General features: G+C 42.0%; 1 protein-coding gene across 1 annotated transcript in view; it reads left to right on the forward strand.

Moving 5' to 3' along the window:
- Positions 1-21,553, forward strand: part of btbd11a (BTB (POZ) domain containing 11a) — a 170,018-nt gene that overhangs the window by 110,280 nt on the left and 38,185 nt on the right. Inside the window, exon 2 of the mRNA XM_080491604.1 lies at positions 6,077-6,226. Within this exon, the coding sequence (XP_080347730.1) occupies positions 6,077-6,226 (150 nt within the window). The remainder of the gene's footprint in view (positions 1-6,076; positions 6,227-21,553) is intronic.

Genomic DNA, 21,553 nt, shown 5'->3' on the forward strand with positions numbered 1-21,553 from the left:
CTCGTTTGTTTTGGAGTACAGCGGAGGCTCCAAAATGAAAATCTTCTGAGTGTGATACGGGCCCCGGTTCTCACCGGGTAACCAGAGTGTTTCTCTTGACCTGAGGTTTGTCCCCAGGAGGCTCCGAGGTCCAGCATTAAGGAGCCGAGCCGACGCCGTTCAGTCGGCAGTCTGTCATGTAAAGGTGATGATCATGATCACGAATCCCATTAATCTCTCTGATCTCACTCAGTCAGGACAATCCAACATCTCCAATCTGAAAAGACCTTCTGAGAACCGAGCTGCTCTGGGAAACTGCATAATAAAGCAAACGTTACTCTTTCAGATGCGCTCTCACTCCTGTAGGATCCATCTTTAGCTGAAGTTGTAACAGGATTACCCATTTAACATTATTCCAGATAGGATTAAACAAATTTTATGTTTTTTGTGTTTTTTGTTCTTATTGAAGCGAGACTGGAAGAAATAATAATTTGAGTCAGTAACTCCTAAAAAAAACCCAAAAAAACTCATTTATTCATTTCCAAAGTGAAGCATGCAAAAGAGGTGAAATGGATCACAACACTCACACTTCACCGCGTTTGGCGTCATGGATCAGATGTTTTTTTTTTTGCTTGTTTGTTTTTTTTCCTGGAGCAGCAAATCTAAAATGTCAAAAACTCCTTTTTGTTTTTTTCTATATTTTGGGTTTCGAAGAAAATTCAGGATTTCTAAAGACAAAAGACAAAAACAGATTTTTTTCGGCAAGAATCTTGATGCTTGAAGCAAAAGAAAAGATTTATACAGAAGATCATTTGTCATTTTTTGGCATTTTAATTCGAAATAGGAGGCATGTATGTATATTTATGGGTCAAGAGGCGATTCAGACCTCCGTGAAGCTGCGTCCTACTCCACGCAAAACTCCCTGAAAACAGTACCAATCATTTGTGCTGCATTGCTAAAGAATTCCCCCAGGGATTAATAAAGTGATTCTGAGGTTTTAAAGACATAACAAGTTTATCGTGAGACGATGACGTCATGCAGACCCCCACATTGTCCGAACTGAACAAAAATAGTTTGTTCTGCTTCCTTTTCTGACCTTATACTAACCTCAAGTTGCCTTTTGGGAGAATACAGTTGTACATTTCATACTTGCCTGTAAAGAGGAGTTTATTACAGCTTCATATAAAATCAACATCAATAATAATAATAATAATATTAAAACAAACAGCTCTGGTATCGAAATAGTATTGGTATCAACAGATATCCAAATTCAGGTATCGGAATCGAATCGGAATGAAAAAAACTTGGATCAGTGCATCCCTACTTATATTATCGTCAAAAGGTTTATATATGGATGTATATAACATTTATATGTATGTGTGTATATGGAGTGTATGTGGTTGGACTCATGAATTAATGAAAAAAAAGACAAGCAATTGTGGTCATTAGTCCATGTGCATATATACATATATATTTATCTAATAATCTACTTATATTTACATAGTCATATCTATTGTGTGCCACTGTCCTTACAATCTTTAATCACGCAATGTGCAGTTTCTCAATGTTGGACTAATAAAATCTAGTCTGATCTCGTCTACTCTAGCGTCCTGGGATGTAATGTAATCTACGTCCTCACTGCTCGTTTGACCAGATTCTAAAACTTTTGAACTTGGTACGATTAGTTTGGAAGAAACAAGGAAGTTCCAAATAAAGATTTTTAACTGCATCTCAGCGTCAACATTCATGAGTTCACGAGACAGAGAAACTTTCTTCAATATCCACGGGGAACTAAAATCAACTATGATCTGTTTTACCACTGGAGACGCATCGTATACGTGTCACTATTTAAAAACATCTTATATAATGCTAATGTTTTTAGCTAAAAGCCGGCAGCTGAAGTGCATCGAGGCATGAGGCGTCGCCTCTGGCTCTGTCAGCAAACTCTGCAAGACTTTTTTTTTTTTTTTTGAGTAGTGCTCGAACTCGGGAATGTTATTTTCAGTTCTAAGGGCCGAGTGTCTTTCTGCAGCCAGACGAATAGCTCCGCTTCCACATGTCAAGCCGTGCCATGAAACGAGCAGTTTTTCTCCCAGACCAAACAATCCAGTTGTCAGCTGAGTGGCGTGCGGCAGTGTTCTTCGTGTCCGGGTCCGTGTGCTGGACTTCATCTCGTTCTCTGGACGTAGTGCGTCTGGAAACTGCCGGAAACCGATATGTCGAGCCGCTTTCAGCTCTAAGCTCCTTCACTTCTCTCGTCTCCTTCAGAAAACCTTTGCAGCCCCTCTGAAGGCTTTAATGAGGCTAAAACTGGGCTTTTTCCTGAGTTTGATCGCCTGAGAAAAAATTTCCAGCCTGTATATTGACTGAAATGACAGGCCTGTCAGAGCATGTTTGCTGGCTGAGGTAAATACAGCAGAGGATGGATCGTTCCACTTTCTGAGAACTGACCACACGTCTTCACAGTGCAGCTTTTAATTTCTCCCTGCAATATTAACCGACTTAGCAGTTTCTTCTAACAGCTAGAAAAGCTTTTTAAAATGTACCAGCGTCCACTGCCTGTCCTCTAGCGAAAAGGACAGTAAGTGGACATGGGTAGGTTTTACCGTCTGTGACTCTTATACAAGATAAATCAGCTTTCGCTATACCTGTACCTATAATCTTGTGTCACCAATTTCCCAGTGATCATGAGGGCGTCAAAGAAAACAGCTGGGGGCCACATGTGGGCCATGTCATGTATAGATTGATCTGATAGCTCTCGGTGAAGAAAATTGCGCCCAATGTGAATTACAGCTAGAAAAAAAGGCTGAATGCGTGTAATAAACGTATGAATGCTGAGGCCCCGTTTACACGGCAACGTTTCACGTGACAACACCTAATCCATTAAAATAAAGGAGTGCGTTTACACTGCAGCAGTGGACAAAGAGACAACGATGTAGTTAGTCTGCCGGGCCAAGGGAGGGCGCTGTTGCTTGATTTTTTTTTAAAGAAACCACACAGACATGTGTGCAGAGAACAATACACTATAAACGTGAAGAAAATGGAGGGAACCCGACATCCGCATGGACTGATGACGCATCGGATGCTCTCGGGTGAGTCTCAACTATTAAACTACTGATATGGACGATAAAACTAGAATACTGACCACGAGTCGCACCACTACGGGTCCACCATGTTTGTTTACAACTGGATGAGCGGAGGGAGGGGGAGAGATGCGCAGTAACAGGCTCCATAGTCTCCGGCAGTCTCTGCAGGAGGGAATAGCGACCATGAAAGAAAGCCGGTATAAAAACTCTGGGGATAAAGTGCATCCGCACACCGGTGTTGTGTAAACGGACCACCCAAAAGTGAAGTTTTGCGGGTACACTCGTATTCGTTGTCGTGTAAACGGGGCCTCAGGCAGAACCTGCAAACAACACACCGAAAGCCTCTGCATGAGAATCGAACTGTCGTCGCCGTGTTGTGAGATAAGAGAGCAACCCACTGCCCCACTGCGCAGCCTTCTTCACGTTCCAGTGCGGCACAGCCGCGTCTTTCTTCCATAGTTGGGAGCTGTATGAATCGCTTTGTGATTTTATTCTCTCTGCGAAATGAAAGCTTTCTCCCCGAAGATTTATCCTCAAACAGACGGCTGCAGTGTGTAAATGCTTGTACAGCTCAATATTGTCTGCATTATTTATGACGGCCCGTATGAGCAGCAGTATTTCTGCGCGGACGACTCGGTGGAGGATTTCGGTTTGCGGCTCCCGGCTTTAAAGTGGTCCTGTCCCCGTGACCCAGTCGGTCATATCTGTTTATCTGGGATTAGACTCTTCCTCCCACTCCTCATCCACTTGCCTGGGAGGTCGCGGGAAAAGATGCGGTTGAGGTGAAATCTGAGGCTCGGAGTCTCACGTTGCCTGTTTTTAATCAGACGTCGGTGTCAGCGTCTCCTCCAGCCCGGGCTGGCTTCTCTTCTCACCTCTGATGTTTATTACACAAACATCACCCAGGATCAAATATTCCTCCTTTTTTTTTTTCACCCCCTTTCTCCGCCTCTTTTCCACAGAAGCCAAGTGTTGGTGAGAGATAACATGCAGAGGGAGTGGGAGGTGGGGAGGGAGGGAGGAGGGGGAGCTGCAGAGTTGTTTATATGTCTTGATCTGACAGGATGAATAATTCAGTTTTTAAAAAAAAAAAAAAAAAAAAAAAGGGCTTCCTGGCACCCAGGATCACATTAAAAGAATAGTTTCGGCTAGAGAGGAAAAAAAATATAAATAGGTGACGACAAAGACGGGAGGTGTCGATTACAGAGAGCATAAACAGGTTTTTCTCACTGAGGAGCGGAGAGCGCCACTTTTTCTTGCTGCAGCGAATCGATTGGACGGTTCTTTCCGAAGACGCCGGCGAGCCCCCAGTGCAGCGAGTACCATAGTACCATAAAGTACCATATTTCCCAGACTATGGCCCTGTTTACTCAACAACATTTTCAAGTAAAATCACAGAACTTTTGTTGTGTTTTGAGCGTCCGTTTACACAACAATGATGCTCGGAACCACTGAAAACAAAACTTTTTGGAAACTTTTTCCTTCTGCACATGCTCAGTAGATGGACAATAAGAAGGTCTTCCTCCAGTGTCATGACTTTTATAGTTGACAGTCACCGTAATAACAATCCAACTTGGCCGTCTGTCCATGCAAATGTTCCTTGTTCTCGCATCGCTAGTGCTAATATCATCTTGTTCTCTGCCACATCTTTGTGGTTTCATTACAAAAAACACGGCACCAACTAGTGGCCCAACATGCCTACTACATCATTTTCAGTGGTTCTGCTGTTTCTGTGTAACGTTGCTGTGAAAATATGAAATTTTTCTGAAACGATGCATTGTCACTTGAAATGTTGTGTAAACGGGGCCACAGATAAGTGAGAAAAAACAACCTACATGCTTCTAACTAACACTTCATCTTTGAGATGCATTTGAAAATGCCTTAGTTAAAAACTGTAGGATTTCCAGAGTCGCTTGGCTTTCATCACATCCTGCGGAGTCTTGGAAACCTGCTGCACATGAATTTTCTATTTGAACATCACATATTTCACTGGAATCCCATCCCAGACACACCCTAACACCAGCTGCTGCGTCCACGCTGCTCAGAGGTGCAACTGCAGTGGAAAAAGTTATGTAACTCTTATTCCAGGCTCTTGAAACTTCCCCGGAAAAGGCTGTGGGAAGACGAGGGAGCAGGTCACCCACGTGGGAATACTAGAATTTCTTGGGTTGGACACTGTGGGAGGAATTCGAAACAGATTTTTCATTTTTGTGGCTCATGATCAAGCCTCACTGTGTCCACTGCACGGGGTCTTTTGTCCTGCGCTGGCAACAAATGCATACACGATGACCAGTAATTGCTGTTTGTGGAGAAATCCCACCGTGCTGTGTCATTAAGGATTACTGCTCAGCCTGGTGTGGCTTTCCATTCTCCTGCTGCAGGAAAAAAAAAAAACAACCTCAATAACCAATCTGTCACCGGCCAGCAAACACACAGAGCCAGGCGGCAACAACAAACCCCTAAATGGATTATTTCTAGTATAATCTGCTGTGAGCTGTTTGCAGGAAAACACAGAAATTTACACCTGTGAACACACTGAAAGGAGTAATGCTCAAGGTCAGAGAGAGAGAGAGAGAGAGAGAGAGAGAGAGAGAGCTCTGAACGGTGAACTTTAACACACAGGAAAGACAGAATCTCATGTGTGTTATCCTCCCAAGTTGGTTCCACATCGCAGTTCTGTGAAAGTACGCTGTTCAGGCTAATATGCATAATAATAATAGGATGATAATAATCCTATTAGTCAAAACTGTCCTCACTGGGACTTAATGTTTTATCGTCAGTACAAAGCTCTGCTGTGTTGCATGAATGTGTGTTTGAACTTTTAGGTATTTTTTTTTTTTAGCATTCACTTGTGTTTTTCTGCTCGTCAATTTGAAATCAGCAGAAGAAAACTACATTGCCGGGGCTGAAATGCACCATAAACAAGAGTGAACCGGTGACGTATGGACAGTGGAGACCCGCTGAGCCTGTTTTTGACCTTTGACCATGTGTGTCGTCTCCTCTGCTTCCAGGTGTGCTGAGCCTGCCTGAGAGTCTCAACCTGCACCGGGACCAGCAGCGGTCCGGACGAGCCGGCGAGGGTCCGGGCTACACGCAGGCTGAGCTGCGCACGCTGGAGCAGTCGCTGCTCGCGACCCGGGTGGGCAGCATCGCAGAGCTCAGTGAGTGTCGTACGGACGCATTGACAGCTTGACCACGTTTACTACTACGTTCGGCGTTTCAATCCACAGTTTTTTTCAGTCGACGATTCGCAGAATGAAATTTCATTTGGCATTTATTACCATTAGCATTTTAGCTTATGATTAGCATTAGTGTTTCAGTATCCATTATTACCATTAGCATTTAGCCTATGATTAGCATTAGTGTTTCGTTATCCATTAGTACCATTAATATTTTAGTCTCCGATGAGCATTAATGTTTCAGTATCCAATATTACCATTAGCATTTTAGCCAATGATTAGCATTAGTGTTTTGTTATTCATTATTTCCATTTGCATTTTAGTCTCCGATTAGCATTAGTGTTTCAGTAGCCATTATTACCATTAACATTTTGGTCCAAGAGTAAATGTGTGTTGAAGTGGATGATTCGTTCCATTAGTATTCAGATTACATTGTGATGTGAGTGCTGCAGTAATCGTTGGACACACTGGAAGTGATCACTCAGGCTGATATTTCCATGTCTATTTGTCAAATGGCCCCATTAGAGTGAAAGAATTCCCCCTCCCCGTCCCTGAAGGCCATCACGGTGGTCTGCCACTGACCCGGCATTACTCTGCTGTCCCCTCGCGGCCCGCCTCACCCGTCCCTTACCCCCCCCCCCCCCCAACGCCCCGGCCAGGACGTGTCCCCCAACAGCTGTTTGAACACCCGTTTGAGTCCCAACGGAAACCTTTCAATTCGAGGTCACTGCCGGAGTCCCAGGCTTTGAAATCCGGAGCTCCACCTTTACCTCGGGCGTCCCCCGTCCCTCCCCCTGCTTCCCTCCGTCCCCCGCAGACATTCGCACTGTGTGTGTTCGACCGCACAGCACATCAAGAATGAGTAAATCTCTGTGCGTCATTGATTGAAGGAAGATTTCAAGGTCTCCTCTTCAGCCCGCCGTCGTTCATCATAACCCGCGGTGGAATAACATCGATACAAAGACGAAGAAATGTGCTCTCACATCTGCAACACATAATAGTCATTGGATCTGCCACCACAGGGTGAACTAATGCTGATGTGGAGATGACAAAGCATCAATCCGACACTTTCTTCATGCACAAAAATGACCCGCAGAGGTTTCTACACATTAAAGAATAAGAGGAATTAATCAGCAAATAAATGTACATATCATTCAAAAATACTTTTTGTAATCAACAGAAACTATGAATAATGTCTTTGAAGTTTCATTTATCAGCATGAGTAAATCACTGGATCATTACTGTGATGGAAGGAAAAGGAGGTTTTCTTCTCTGTTTATTATGTTCTTATAAATTAGTTAACTTGGATTTTTGAAGATGTTTTGATGTGATGATTTTTTTTCATAATACCGGTTGGTTGGTTGGTTGGTTGGTTGGTTGGTTGGTTGGTTGGTTGGTTGGTTGGTTGTTTGTTAGTTGGCTGGCTGGTTGTTGGTTGGTTGGTTCATAGTTGGTTGGTTGGTTGTTAGTTCGCTGGTGGCTGGTTGGTTGGTTGGTTGGTTGGTTGGTTGCTGGCTGGCTGGCTGGCTGGTTGTTAGTTGGTTGGTTCATAATTGGTTGGTTGGTTGTTAGTTCGCTGGTGGCTGGTTGGTTGGTTGGTTGGTTGGTTGGTTGCTGGCTGGCTGGCTGGCTGGTTGTTAGTTGGTTGGTTCATAATTGGTTGGTTGGTTGTTAGTTCGCTGGTGGCTGGTTGGTTGGTTGGTTGGTTGGTTGGTTGGTTGGTTGCTGGCTGGCTGGCTGGCTGGTTGTTAGTTGGTTGGTTCATAGTTGGTTGGTTGGTTGTTAGTTCGCTGGTGGCTGGTTGGTTGGTTGGTTGGTTGCTGGCTGGCTGGCTGGCTGGTTGTTAGTTGGTTGGTTCATAATTGGTTGGTTGGTTGTTAGTTCGCTGGTGGCTGGTTGGTTGGTTGGTTGGTTGCTGGCTGGCTGGCTGGCTGGTTGTTAGTTGCTTGGTTGGTTGGTTGGCTGGTTGTTAGTTGGTTTGGTTGTTGGTTGGTTGGTTGGTTGGTTTGTTGGTTTGCTGGCTGGTTGGTTGGCTGGCTGGCTGGTTAGTTGGCTGGCTGGCTGGCTGGCTGGTTAGTTGTTGGTTGGTTGTTAGTTGGGTGGTTGATTGGCTGGTTGATTAGTTGGTTGGTTGGTTGCTGGCTGGCTGGCTGGTTGGTTGGCTGGCTGGCTGGTGAGTTGGTGGTTGGTTGTTAGGCTGGCTGGTTGGTTGGTTGAGTTGATGGTTTTCAATTTGTTAGTGAGTTGCTCAATTAGGTAGTCATTTGTTCATTTATCGTTCGGTTGGCTGTTTTGTTTGTCCATTTGTTAGCCGTTTAGCTTGTTTGTTGATTCATTAATTTCTTTCATTTATTAGTTTGTTAGTTGTTTGTTTGCAAGTTGGTTGATTCAATGATTTGTTCAAACGGTTTATTTTTAGTTGGTTTGTTACTTAATTGATTTTTTTAATCCATTTGTTGATTAGATGGTTTATTTAGTTTAATGTTTAAATATTTCCATGGCTTGTTCGCTGTTTGGTTGGCTTGTTTGAGCCTTCTTGAGATTATCAGCTGACGAGTTAGTTTGTGAGTTTCCTTCTTTTTTCTTTTGTTTCTTTTAATGCGAAGCATTTTACTCACACGTACAAATGACTGAGGTTAGTTGTGTATCGACAGGAACAAACTGTCCAGAGTAACTTCTTTCACAACATCAAATGTGCTCGTGAAAGTCATTAGAAACCAAACAAGTCCGTTTTATTTAGATCCTCCACAAAGAATAAAAGAGTTTTAACAAACATTGAACATACAGAATGTGATTCTGGACAAATTAATTCATCACGCTAAGAAAATGTACATGTTTATTACAAATACCTCTCTTGTGGTTTATTAATAAGATCCCAGTCAGCTGTGTTAAAGACAAAACTCTCCACGCTGCAATGTGCTTCTGTATAGTCGTTAGTTTTCACATCGAATTAATGAGGCGACAGAAAGTTTTCATCTTGTTCTGAGCAGCTCGTTACGCGGAGCTTGGAGACCTGACAGAAACATGTTGTGGACGCCACACATGTAAACAGTGAAGAACGAAAGCGAGACATATGGTACACGGGGGCGTTTCTTACATGGTAATTAACAGAAACCCACCAGCTACACACACGGCGATGATAAAAGCAAATTAACGAGTATAGTTACTCTAAATATGCATTAAAAAGCTGCCGTTTATTCTGGATAATTTGATGACATTAGTGCGAAGTGTTCCCGGGCGAGCTGCTCACGTGCTTGGTTTGCGAAGTAAAAGCTGCTCCGTTTGATCCCTGTATAATCCGGTTAGCATGTGGCTAGCAGTGCCCGCGGCCATCCGGCGGATTTCAGCTGGTTCGGTGGCGTGGTTTCCACCTCGTGACGCATTTAGTGAACAGATTGATCACCAGCGGTCGAATCAGCCAGAACAAATCTGCTCACGGAGTGTGTGACGATTGCATTAAGGGCGCTGCTTTAAGCACGTTCCACCATCTGCCTTCGCAGCGATCTTAAAGTGGAGGAGTCTCTACATCGGATTTCAGATTGGTTCGTGTACAGGTTTACTCGAAAGTGAAAGAACCTGCAAGAACCGCACGGGAGTAATAATATGTACACGGAGTTCAGTCCTTCAGAGTCGATGCTGCGTTCAGGAATGATAAAGTGGAAAATCTCCCAAGACGTCAAACTCCGAGCTTCGATAGGCGAGGTCAGCATGATGGATTTCTATATGAGGAAAAAAAATCAACTAATAAAATTATTTTAATACAGCTGTGGTGAGTATAGTCACAAATATTTTTTAAAAAAATTACTTTTTCAACTGGGAAGCTTCCAGTTTGATCTTTTTTTTTCATGGGTAACTGGGAAAACCCAATCCCTTTCACACAAACTCTCCATTTAGGCCTCGTGTACGTGACATTTTCAAGCGAAAACGTAGCTGTTTGTATGTCAGTTTAGACGACAACGGCGCTCAGATGCATTTTCAGTTGAAACATTGTCGTGTAAACGGGGCCTCAGTGTGCCTACCTTCATGAATATGGAATATCGGTGTGTCTTCCAGATCCCTTAAAATTTGACCTCGTGATAAATGATTAATTTACCTGAAAAAGTCTTGCGTTCATAGTTGTATGTCAGTGTTTTAATCGTTTTATAATGAGGCGTAAGAGCTCTGCTGTTCTCGTGGTGAGAGACATTTCTGCAGCTGGACCCACACGACTTTGATTTGTAAACTTTATTGTGACATATTTTCAGTTTTGGGTCCTTTTGAAGGTGTCGAGGTCTTTTCTGAGTTTTTGATGTTCTTCTTTTTTCCCCACTGGTTTGACCTGTTGACCGATTCGAGCAATAATCCATGAAAACCTTCATTCGAGTGCTTCTTTTTCCTCATAGTTTTATTCTTATTCTTATACTCATCTTATCAGAAGTGTCATCTCCTTGAAAATTTCACTCTAAACATCCAATAAAGATTTTTAAGAACCCCGTTTCACCTGGTGATAAGTGATTAAGCAAAATTATTTGAAGTGATACAAGTATGTATTATGTACTTAAAAACACCTCAAATATTTTATTAGGAATAATGAGCTGGCTAGTTTTATTGTATTTTTATTTAATTTGACAACATGATGGAGATACCAATAAAGGTGGAAAACAACAATATTTTAGTTTGGGATTTTTTAGTTTCAACCAACATTATTTGCAGGTAGAAAAATAACCAGTATATGATTTGAACCAAATTTCAGAATTCGGTATGTGACACAAATATAAGATTCTTAAAAATCCTGATAATACCCATCTTATAAACACATTACTAACAATAATTTAGAAATAGAAAATGTGGTCTGTAGTGATAATCCGGGCACTCTCTATCTATTTGTGAACAATATTGATGCAGTTTCTCGCTTCACAATCTGGTGCAGCCAGAAGGAAAACACAGAATGTGCATGAAGCTCCCGAAAATAGTCCCCAGGAAAATCCAATGTGCTCCTGTTGGAGCGTCGTGTGCCACAAATTACAGTCCCCAGCTGCTTTAGGAAATTAAAAACCCTGCGTTTGAACCGTGAGTGAGCCCGGGGCTCGGGGAAATCATTAGGTATCGACAGACAGGCCGACCCCCTGTTAACTCCGGCTTGTTAATGTGATTAAAAAAACCGCATCAGTCAAAGAAAATTTTTATTTTATGCGGACAAGTTGGTGAAACATACATGTTTTTTTTACAGGTCAATCATGAAAAATCAAATGAAAATAGAAGATAAAGCACCAGCTCATTTAAATTTCTGTTTTAGTCGATGTTCAGACTGCCTCTAAGTGTTTAAAGTAGAAACCAGACAAGAGGAATAAGATAGAAGGTGGTACCAGGAGGGTTGGAGATAAATAAACACTGGTGGATTTAACGTCTCTTTCAGATACTCTGAAGAGTAAAAAGCTGTTTAATGTGGGAATTTCTTTCTTTCTTGGGATAAAAAAAAAGACAGAAACACAGAAGTTATTTCAGTGATTTGGAATTTAAGAGAGTCGACCTGTACAAGTTCAATAACGTCAGTGTATAAAAAGCCAAATTACAAATAAAGCAAACCTTCTGAAGTAAACACACATACCTTGGCTGGGATTCATAAAACCAGTTGATGAGCTCGGACCTCGTTTTCGTGACATTTTTAAAACATTGTTCGTTTACACAGAAACAGCAGAAACGCTGGAAACAGAAGCAGATTACACGTTGGGCCACTAGTTGGAGCAGTGGTGGCCTACAGGTTAGAGAATTTGGATTGGGGATTTCACAAGTTTGAACATTTTTCATTTTCACGGAAAAACAGACACGAAGATGCGGTTTACGGTCGTAGAAATGTGGGTCCCTCCAGATGAACGTTGGGAACCACTGCTCAAACACACACTGATCAACACTATCACACTTCTCTGCATGTGTAGATTAATCAGGTTCTCCTTTCCCTGAAGACTGATGGAGGTTGTTTCACCTGAGAACTGGTTTAATTCCAGCAGTTATCTGTAATGGATGATAATGTGAGAATGTGTCTAATCAAAGTCAAGGATGCGTGAAAAGTAAATATTCCGTCCAACACCAGCTCCTTAACCAGTCTGTTAAATATTTTTTCAAATCAATTCTAAAGTAATAAAACCTGGACAATAAACACGACGACGTGGGAGCAAAGCCGCCCCACGGAGCTTTTTGTTTCGGTAATTTCACACCCGACTTGTTTGGTAATTAATGGATAAGAGACGAGTCATCATTTCATCCACAATCTCATCCTCTGGAGGTGACTAAGTGAGGTCGTTATTTTAGAAGTCATCTGAAACCTTCATATTTCTCGCCGTGGTCTGGTGGAGGGCAGCACGTCGCCGCTGGCAGATTTAAACAGTGGGCGCTCGGGAGGTTTACTCTTTTCCTCGTATTTCACGCAGAAGGGGGACTCCTCCCTCCGTTTCCCTTCATGTGTGTCGCTATAGGATCCGTAGGTGCAAAGCGGACATATTGTGACCAGGTGTGACGGAGAAAGACCCTCCGTCTGTCAGTACAGGGGTCAGAGGTCAGCCGCCGGGCAAATAAATGATGGAACGTGATACCGTGCAGGGTCCAAACAATGAGGCCCCCCGACCCTGAAACTGGGCGTATACCTCCACTGCACAGAACGGCGCTCTGTTAAACACCAGTTCCACAGTATCACCATCATTTTTCTATCTAAAGTATTTCTTTATATTAAAGTTTGTCGTTGTTGTTGATCAGTGCCGACGAGCACATTCTCGCTCAGGTTCAGTACGGTTTCATCTTGAGGGGCTGAACTGACAAAATAGTGCCATAATAACCTTTAAATTTATGGCTGTTTTTTTTTTTTAAGTTTTTCTTTGTCGGGGTGCAGAGTATACCTGATGAAAATGTCTACATGTTTGCAAAACCAAACAATTACAACCAAAGATTTGAACAGTCGCAACGTAAAGCCAACGTTCATGAAACCTTTTTGTGTAAAATACAGTGAAATGCCCAAAAAACAAAAACAACTTGAGTATTTTTACAAACTTACAGCGTGGTTTTGAGGCTAATGCTACTTTAGGATCTTTCAATGCAGCGTCACCGACGTCTCAGCCACGGTCTCAGTGTCTCACTGAAATTTGACTCTTTTTAATAGTTATATACCTTTTAGTTAAAAAAAAAAAAAAAAGTTATATTTGTTTGGACTTTGCTTGTGAATGTGTCCAGTTGACATTGTGTGGTTGAGATTAACTGGACGTTGAGGTTTTGAATATTTCATTTGTTGAAAATGCCAGATATTTTCAACTGGAACACAACTTCACATGCTGGTATATGGGGGCACTATTGTAGCAAAACTATTTGTCAATGCATATAGAGAGTTGTCTGTCTATATTTCAATCTGTCTGTCCAAAGTCAGAGTCCTCAATGTGTTAAAGAATTTGTCAATATAAACTTTGAAACTGCAAAAGTCGTCTTGTAATTTGTCTGTCTGTAATTAGGTATTTAAATGTGTAAAAAAAATCTTTGTAAAGCCCGGGGTTTGCTGCCCTGAGTTCAATTACAAACATCTTTGTACGTATTGACAACAAACAATACGATGCGGTCTCATCTAGAGACAAACATTGCCAGACGTTTTTTAACCCGACGAAAATTTCTATTTGGGCAAAGAAACACATAGAAATGGAAGCTAATTCATCATATTAAACAAATTGCGCCAGATCAATCTACATAACTTAAAAACCCTAATTAGGCCTAATTATTGTTATTGCCTTGATAGCTTGTTGTTTATGAATGAAAATTACTTCAATTATGTCTCATAAATATTTGGTTATTCCGCAGTGCGTTGTTTACTCCTTCCTGCTGCTCCGCGTTAAATTGGTTTCATTTGCGGTGCGGCGGCGGCTTCTTTCTCCTAATTCGGCTAAAGGCGTAGCATCGAGCTAACACGATAGCCACAACCAGATGATCCCACAACGTGAAGACTGTTTGAACCGTCGTCTCCGCTCGCTTTGGCCGCTGAATCATTCGCCGTCCGTCCTCCGTTTGTTCGTCACCGGCGCAGTTTGCATTAAACATCTGGGCATCACCGGCCTGGCGTTGTGCAGGGAAGACAAAAGCCGTCCCGGAGAGATGAGTCATGGTGTATTCTGCCGTGCGCATGACGAGGGAAAGTGCTCGTTCTTCAGGGCTGAGTGGGTTTCACAAATACAGGAATCCCCTCCTCCTCCCACAGCGCTGCAGGAGCTGAGTGCTGCTCGGAAAGGGTACAGAAAATTGCACAGTAACAGGGCGTCATTTGTCTTTTTCCACGAAGCGATCGCTGCGCTTACTGAATACCTCACTAACTATAATTTGGACTGAGATGCACATGAGTGTTTCCTCCTTTTTTTTTTTCTTTCTTTTGTTTGACCTTGTGCTTCAAATGTCTACCTATAACCCGTCGTGGTAAAGGACTAAAGCCTACATCTCAGGCAGATTTCATTATCATGGCTGCTTCCTCTCCTCTGCTTCATTATCCCTCGCTCTCTATGTGGGATAATGAGATCGCCCCACACACAGGAAGCTGTTACGTTTCCTCTCAAGACCAACTCATTTTTCATCATATTAGAGATAAAGTACTTTTTCTCCATCGCCCTGCATCATCATTCCTAATCTGCTACGTCTGACCTATTTCTTCACACAGGTAATAATGGAGGAAGAAAGACAAAAGAGTCAGATTTCTCTCAGGTTAAAAAAAAAAAAAACCTCACTAAACTATCAGGATTATAACTTCAAGTCAGTTTTATTTTTATACAGCACCAATCCTCTTTTGTTGATTGCTTCTTCTAATGTGTCGCGTGATCGTCCAAACAGCTAAAAAAAAACAAAAAAGGGACTTTTATTCTGGAGAACATGCAAATATGTTTCTTCTCGTTAAGCAGAGATAATGGCAATTTCAACATAAAACTACGTTCAGATACAGTTAAAGAAGACAAAACAAAAAAAAAGAGAGTTTTATGATTGTGCTCAGTCCGAAGTAACGTATTTTCTGGAGTGTAAGTTCTTTTCTTTTTTTATCAGAAAATACGGTAATGCCTCTCACCACTATAGCAACTCCAGGCGACTCAGTTAAAACCTTTTTATTAGATGAGATAAAAACTGATTCAGTCATTTTTAATCAATGATCAACGTTCTGAAAGCCAAGATGTCCTATTTCCGACTCTGTATTCATCGAAGGTCTGACTTTACGACAGACTTAACAGCTTCTGATCCGGTGGCGTGTCTCTGATGGACATCCCACTGTTCTGAGGACGGTTGTCATTTTTGTCCTCTTCGCTTCACTTCCACCTCTCAAAGGTCCACCTTTCAGAGCTGGACGGCGACTCACCTGTCCATCTTACAGCCACCTTCACTTCTGAGGAATAACAAAGGGAATGCTCCCCGGGCTTCAAAGCCCAGGCTTGCTCAGTCAATCGGGGGGGGGGGGCGTTCTTCTTATCTGTCTCCCAGCACCTTTAGCAAGGCAACGAAGGCATGCCGACACAAACAGCCCTCGTCACAATCCCACAACACACACACCTCTTCATTCACACAAAAGACACGAGCCGGGCGATCTGGCAGGCTGTTGCTGCATTCTGCAGTGATTACCAGAGGCTGGATTCATTATTGTGTAATGGTTTGAAGTCCCCAGATACCGACCACGGGCTCCTGCACACTCAATGCTGCGGAGATTAAATACAGATTAAGGAGCTGCCGGTGGATAACCGCAGTACTTTTTAAAAGCGAAAGGTGTCGGAGCGTGTTTTCACACAGAGAGGTCAGGTCTCACTTTTAGATTCTTGTCTTTTTAATGAGGAAAAAGTGGTTTCAGTGATGTCAAGGTGCAAGAACTGCAGTTTAAACACGCTTCATATTATTGAAAAATCTATAGCATTCAATCATTGAGCTGGAGTTGTGCAATAAATTACCTTTACAAAATAAATGCATCTGCAAAAATATAGGCGGAGCTACATTTTACTGTGACTACTTGTGTCCACAATGACAGAGTTTAGATGGAATTTGACAAATTTTCCTCTTCCGAGTTGGATATTAACAGTGTTGATAAAAAAAAAAACTGTTTTTGTAATGCCACTACTTTTGACAGTTACGCTCTCGTACCGTATTTCCCAGACTATAAGTCGCTCCTTGGTATAAATCACATTTCTCAAAACGTGCATTTTAAAAAATCAGCAATATGGATATATTTTATAACTTTTGAGTAGCTTTTTTATTTGTGAGAATATTTTGTTGGTTTCAGTAAAATAGTAATAGAGGTTTTTTTATGTGATAGTGTAGAATTCTTGTCATACAGCTCAAGTTGTAAAAAACAGGCAAAACAGAAAAAGAGCTGTTATAGCAAAAACACCCGAAAGAGCTAAAAAGGCTATGTCGGATAAAACAGTTCAGCTAAAACCATTAAAATTACCCTAAAGACTTACACGGGTGTAACGTGTAAAATGGCTAAAATTGCGAAAAATCTAAAATGGTTAAAACAGCTAAAATGACTAAACTAGTTATATCAGCTACAAATCTGTCTTGGACAATAAAGGTTAACCCTCCTGTAACGACCAAAACAGCAAAAATTCATAAAATCAGCAAATGGCAAAAAAAGCTAACATGTTATATTCGCTTTAAAAAAAAAAAAAAAAAAAAACTGCTGTTGTTAAAATAGATAAAATGGTTAAAACAGCTAAAATGAGTAAAAACAGATAAAACAACCATCGAGTAAATAGTTAAAAGATCTAAAATGGTTATAACAGGCCAAACTGTGACATGTAAAAGGCTCAAAAGTTTATGTCGGCTAAAACAGTCCAGGCTAAAATTGCTCAAATCAACAAATGGCAAAATAACTTAAATGATATAACAGGCAAAACAGCTAAAACAGCTCAAATATATAGAGATGGCTGAAAAATACCAAGTGGAGAAAATGGTTGAAAAAAGCTAATCTAATAATCCTAAAGTAGTTGTGTTTGCAAAAACAGTTGAAAGAGTTACAATAGCTATAAAGGCGAACAGCTAAACTCTATTCTTGTTTTCTTTAATGTGAAAGGTAAACATTAATTTAGCTTTTCTAAAGCAGTTTTGGTCATCAAGGTTCCCGACTGCTGATTTAAAGTATTATTTCAGCTTGGTATGTAAAGAAACAAACGCACTCATTATGTGGTGTAGCGCCATCAGGAGTCCTTCATTTATTTCTCTTTTGCTTGTATTTTAAATCTGTTTACAGTTTTTTTTTTTGCAAGCTTTTTTCAAGAATATCTAACAGGAGACAACAGTAGAAACACGGCGTTATGAGTGACGGCCAATTCTGAGCTCAGAGTCCAAAGCTGCTTCTTCATCTGCCCAGAAATAATAATACCTTCCCTCAAGGACATGAAACTGGGCCCGGACTGGATTCTTCACCTTGGGCATTTCTTCAGAAACTCTAATCCATTGACAAAATGTACAAAAGCTGTTCTGGAGACTGAAAGGCAGGACAGGGACAGATAAAGATCTCCGTGATGGAGGGACTTTGCTGGCAGTGGTGAACGAAGTGTTCGGACAGCCGACGACTCGTTACGCCCAAGCAGCTGCCGACTCCGCCGGGAAGTCGAAGGGACTGATTATGGAACCTCGAACGCAGGAACAATTTGAAACTCTAATGATGCTGTTTGGCCTCGTGTTCCTGAAACCTTTGCTCCTCGAGGACACAAACCCAGAGCGAGGACCCTCCGGTCCAATAACCCTCCGACTGCCGGGGACTGGAGACGAGGCTGGTGGGATCGCTCTGCTTCCCGTTCACGTCCGAGGTCGGCGACCGCCGCTCCCTCTCCGGTCGGCGTGGACGTCCCGTGCCAAGCCCGAGCGTTGGACTGTAATTATTGGATGTATTGCATTTTTAAGGAGTCGGCTGTGTGCGAGCGCTGAAGTGTGCGACTCGTCTCCGGGGAGCTACAACAGCCACGGGCAGATGCTCTTCATTAATAGTTATTACCCATTAGCCTTCTGCGTGAGAGCCGAGGATCCTCAGCGGCGCCTCGGTCGACTACTTGTGACTTCAATGGCCGAGGGACAGTCTGAAGTTATCTGTGTTTAACATCCACTTGAAACTGGAGTCCTGCTGTAATGAGGTGGACCTTACACCACAGACGCTGCAGGGAGATAATGCACACCCGCTAATTGACTGTTTTGGTTTTTTTCGTGGGAGCCGTAAGGCTAATAGAAGTTCGGGGTAATAAGGCGAAGAATTGAACAGGCTGCTTTTAGTTCCCACCTCTGAGTTTCCACACCAAAAAATTTACTGCAGCTGTTTGGAGACACAGCTTGGTGGCTTTGTGGTGATGCTTCGTAGGAAGCGTCTTCAGGTGATAAAACTGCTGCCGTTTTCCAGCAGAATCCCCTGAAACCACCGCCATCGGGTTGGTTGTACCATTCCGTAAAGAACGAATAAAGTCATTTGTGTGACATTTGTCGGTCAAATATGAAAATAATTTATAAATAATAGGTTTTTTTGTGATATTGTAGCTTTTTCTGTTGTTTTACAGTGACATCTAGTGGTCACAGATGGTATGTATATTGAGACCAGACAAACTAAACAATGTGTGACTGACAGTATAGTCCAGAAAATATGGTCGAATATTATATGAACTTTTAACTTGATCGTATCACAAAATATTTTATTTCCAAACCGTCCAACAATTCTAATAAAAATGCATCAATTAACTGGAAAGACTGCGATAAAGTTGTTAAAACTTCTATATTTGCATCCTGATTAACTACTGAGTTTTCTTTTTGTATTAGCCTTTGTCATTTTTTAAAATTTGAGACTTAATCAACTTGTTGTCGTTCATATTCTGCTGCAAAATTACATTCTGCTGCTTCGGAGGCTCTTTTTATTCACATTGAAACACTTTTATTCAGCTCATAAGCAGTGAAAGCTTAAATTACAAAAAAGAGAAATAGAGGTTTAAATCCATATACTAGATGAAATACCAGATACTGAAAGTTGTTGGTTTTTTTTACATAAAAGGGCAGACACACTCTATTATTGCATATTTGTTGACGATTCTTCATCTATAAAGTCCCGATCGTAAAGTAAATAGCTGGACTGTCCATTTCTTCACGCTCTGTTATTGTGATTTGCTTCTTAAAATGACGGGATCAAACATGAGCCTTCGCCCCAAAGCATGAATAGTTTAAACTCATTTGGCACAGTGGATAATAACGACATGAGAACATTATTTATTATGGGCCGTCAGTCTGCAATGGAGGTTCAAAAAAAAAGGAGCTATTAAAGTCTCTAAAAGAGCCATTACGCAGAATAAAGTGGCATCCATTTAGAGGATCCCTCCTGCGAGTGGCTGGGCAAGACGACAATAGGAGTGCGTGCGTGCGTGCGTGCATGTGTGTGTCCTCCTGCTTCATTTCCACAAACTGGAAATATCTGGAAAAACTAAGATAACATGACGAAACGAAGTGAAGCTGCGGTTCACAGGCTCCCTGACAATGAGACAAGTCATTATCCAGAAGGTTCTGATATTATTTTCCTGGGCTTTGTAATAGTCGGTAATGAGCACGCTTTGTCGGAGGCATCCCCGGGACTTTTACAAATGAGCCGCATCATTGCTGTTTTTTGGAGGGTTTTCTTGATGTTTCCTGCACAGTCATCCCTCTGAGGGGCCTGATCCACTCAAGGCTCAGGAGGGTGAGCCTGTCTGATAGAAGCACAGCCATCAATTAAGCACATTTGTCTTCACAAATGTAGGGTACCGGGTGTTTATGCCAGAAATTATGAACAAAGCTTTTCTAATATGAATGAGCACAAGCTGAAAAATACATGTCTGATCATTTTGTTTCTGCTCAGCTAAAAGAGCAACAATAGTGATGCCCTAAAAGTGGGCAGAAACTCGATACGTCCACACGCTGGAAAAGAAGCTGATGTAACAGGATGCACTGGGGATTAAGACCCTGTCCACACGACAACACCGTTTCATGTAAACGCATCGTTTTTGTCCAGTCATCCACACAGTGCGGCGCTTTAGGAGCCTGAAAACTGTTTTTTTTTGTTGTTTTTAAACGGGTTCCAGGGTGGAGGAATCTGAAAACGCCCTCGGTGTTGACGTGTGGATGGACAAGACGCACATTAGCTGAAAAACGATGACGCCGTCTCCCCACCTCTCGACCCGATAACTCCGCGACGTCACTAAGCAACAACAATGGCGGACTACTGCCACCTACAGGACTGGCATATGTACAACATCATTTGGAATGGTGTCGCGTGGATGCTGATGTTTTCGTGTGAACAGGAAACACTTTAAGAACAACGGGGAGAATAACTACTATTTTGGCGCTCAGTCTACAAGAGGTGTGGCTTAACGTATCTGATCCATTTAGTATTTTAGCTTTGACTAATATTCAACGTGTCTTCCAGATAATGTGGCCCAATACGCGAACTGGCATCGCTTTGTAAGCAGACATCGTTTTCACAACATTGACGTCGATACGCGTAACTTTTCTGAAACGAAAGCACAAACACGATGCACATCCAAATGTTGTTATGTAAACAAGGTTGTCACGAAATGTAAACACAATCGATTCCAAGCAGCTCTAACTGCCAAAATCCACTGCCTACGTTGCTTTTTACTTGCGCCATGGCGCAACGCAGCGCTAAAGATTCGTAGAGAGTCTGTTTCCCTAACTGGCCACCAGCGGAGGAGTCACACACAGACACAAAGCAGAACCTCCAGTCCAGGTGAAAATCCACATCGTGGTGTTTTTTCTGCAGTAAAGACAGATTTGATGCAGAACCGGACGAGCTTGACTCTTTTTTAATATTTTGCAGCTTCTTGCATCACCTCATTTCAAGTCTAAACTCCCTCCGGGGAGAACCAGGAGCTCCAGATTTGACCCTTGTTGACACCCAGAGCTTCTCCAGCAGACTCCTGCAGAAGAAAAGTAAATTTTTTTAACAATGTGATGTGATTCCGAGCTTAAATAGTTTCATATTTAATGTATTCTGCACCCCATGGTCACTTGATCCTGAGGTAAAACAGATGGTACCACGCTGCTGCCTTCAAGTCAGTGCTTTTTTAACTGTTTGCCTCCAGATATCCTGTAGTTTTTGGATAATACTCCAAAGTAAGTAAGTTTATCTGAAGAAAACTTTCTGCATCTGTGAAGTTAAGATGAAGTGTTGTGATTTTCCAGGCTGAACTTCAAACTTTGAGCGAGTCAGCAGAAGAACTCGCTGCATCGATTTGTTCACAACAATAATAACTGGGGTTTCATTGAGTGTTTTGAATAGTTGCATAATATAAGTGTTTTGTTGGATTTATTATT

The sequence above is a fragment of the Lipophrys pholis genome (genome assembly GCF_963383615.2).
Source record: "Lipophrys pholis genome assembly, chromosome: 22".
Lineage (NCBI taxonomy): Eukaryota > Metazoa > Chordata > Actinopteri > Blenniiformes > Blenniidae > Lipophrys > Lipophrys pholis.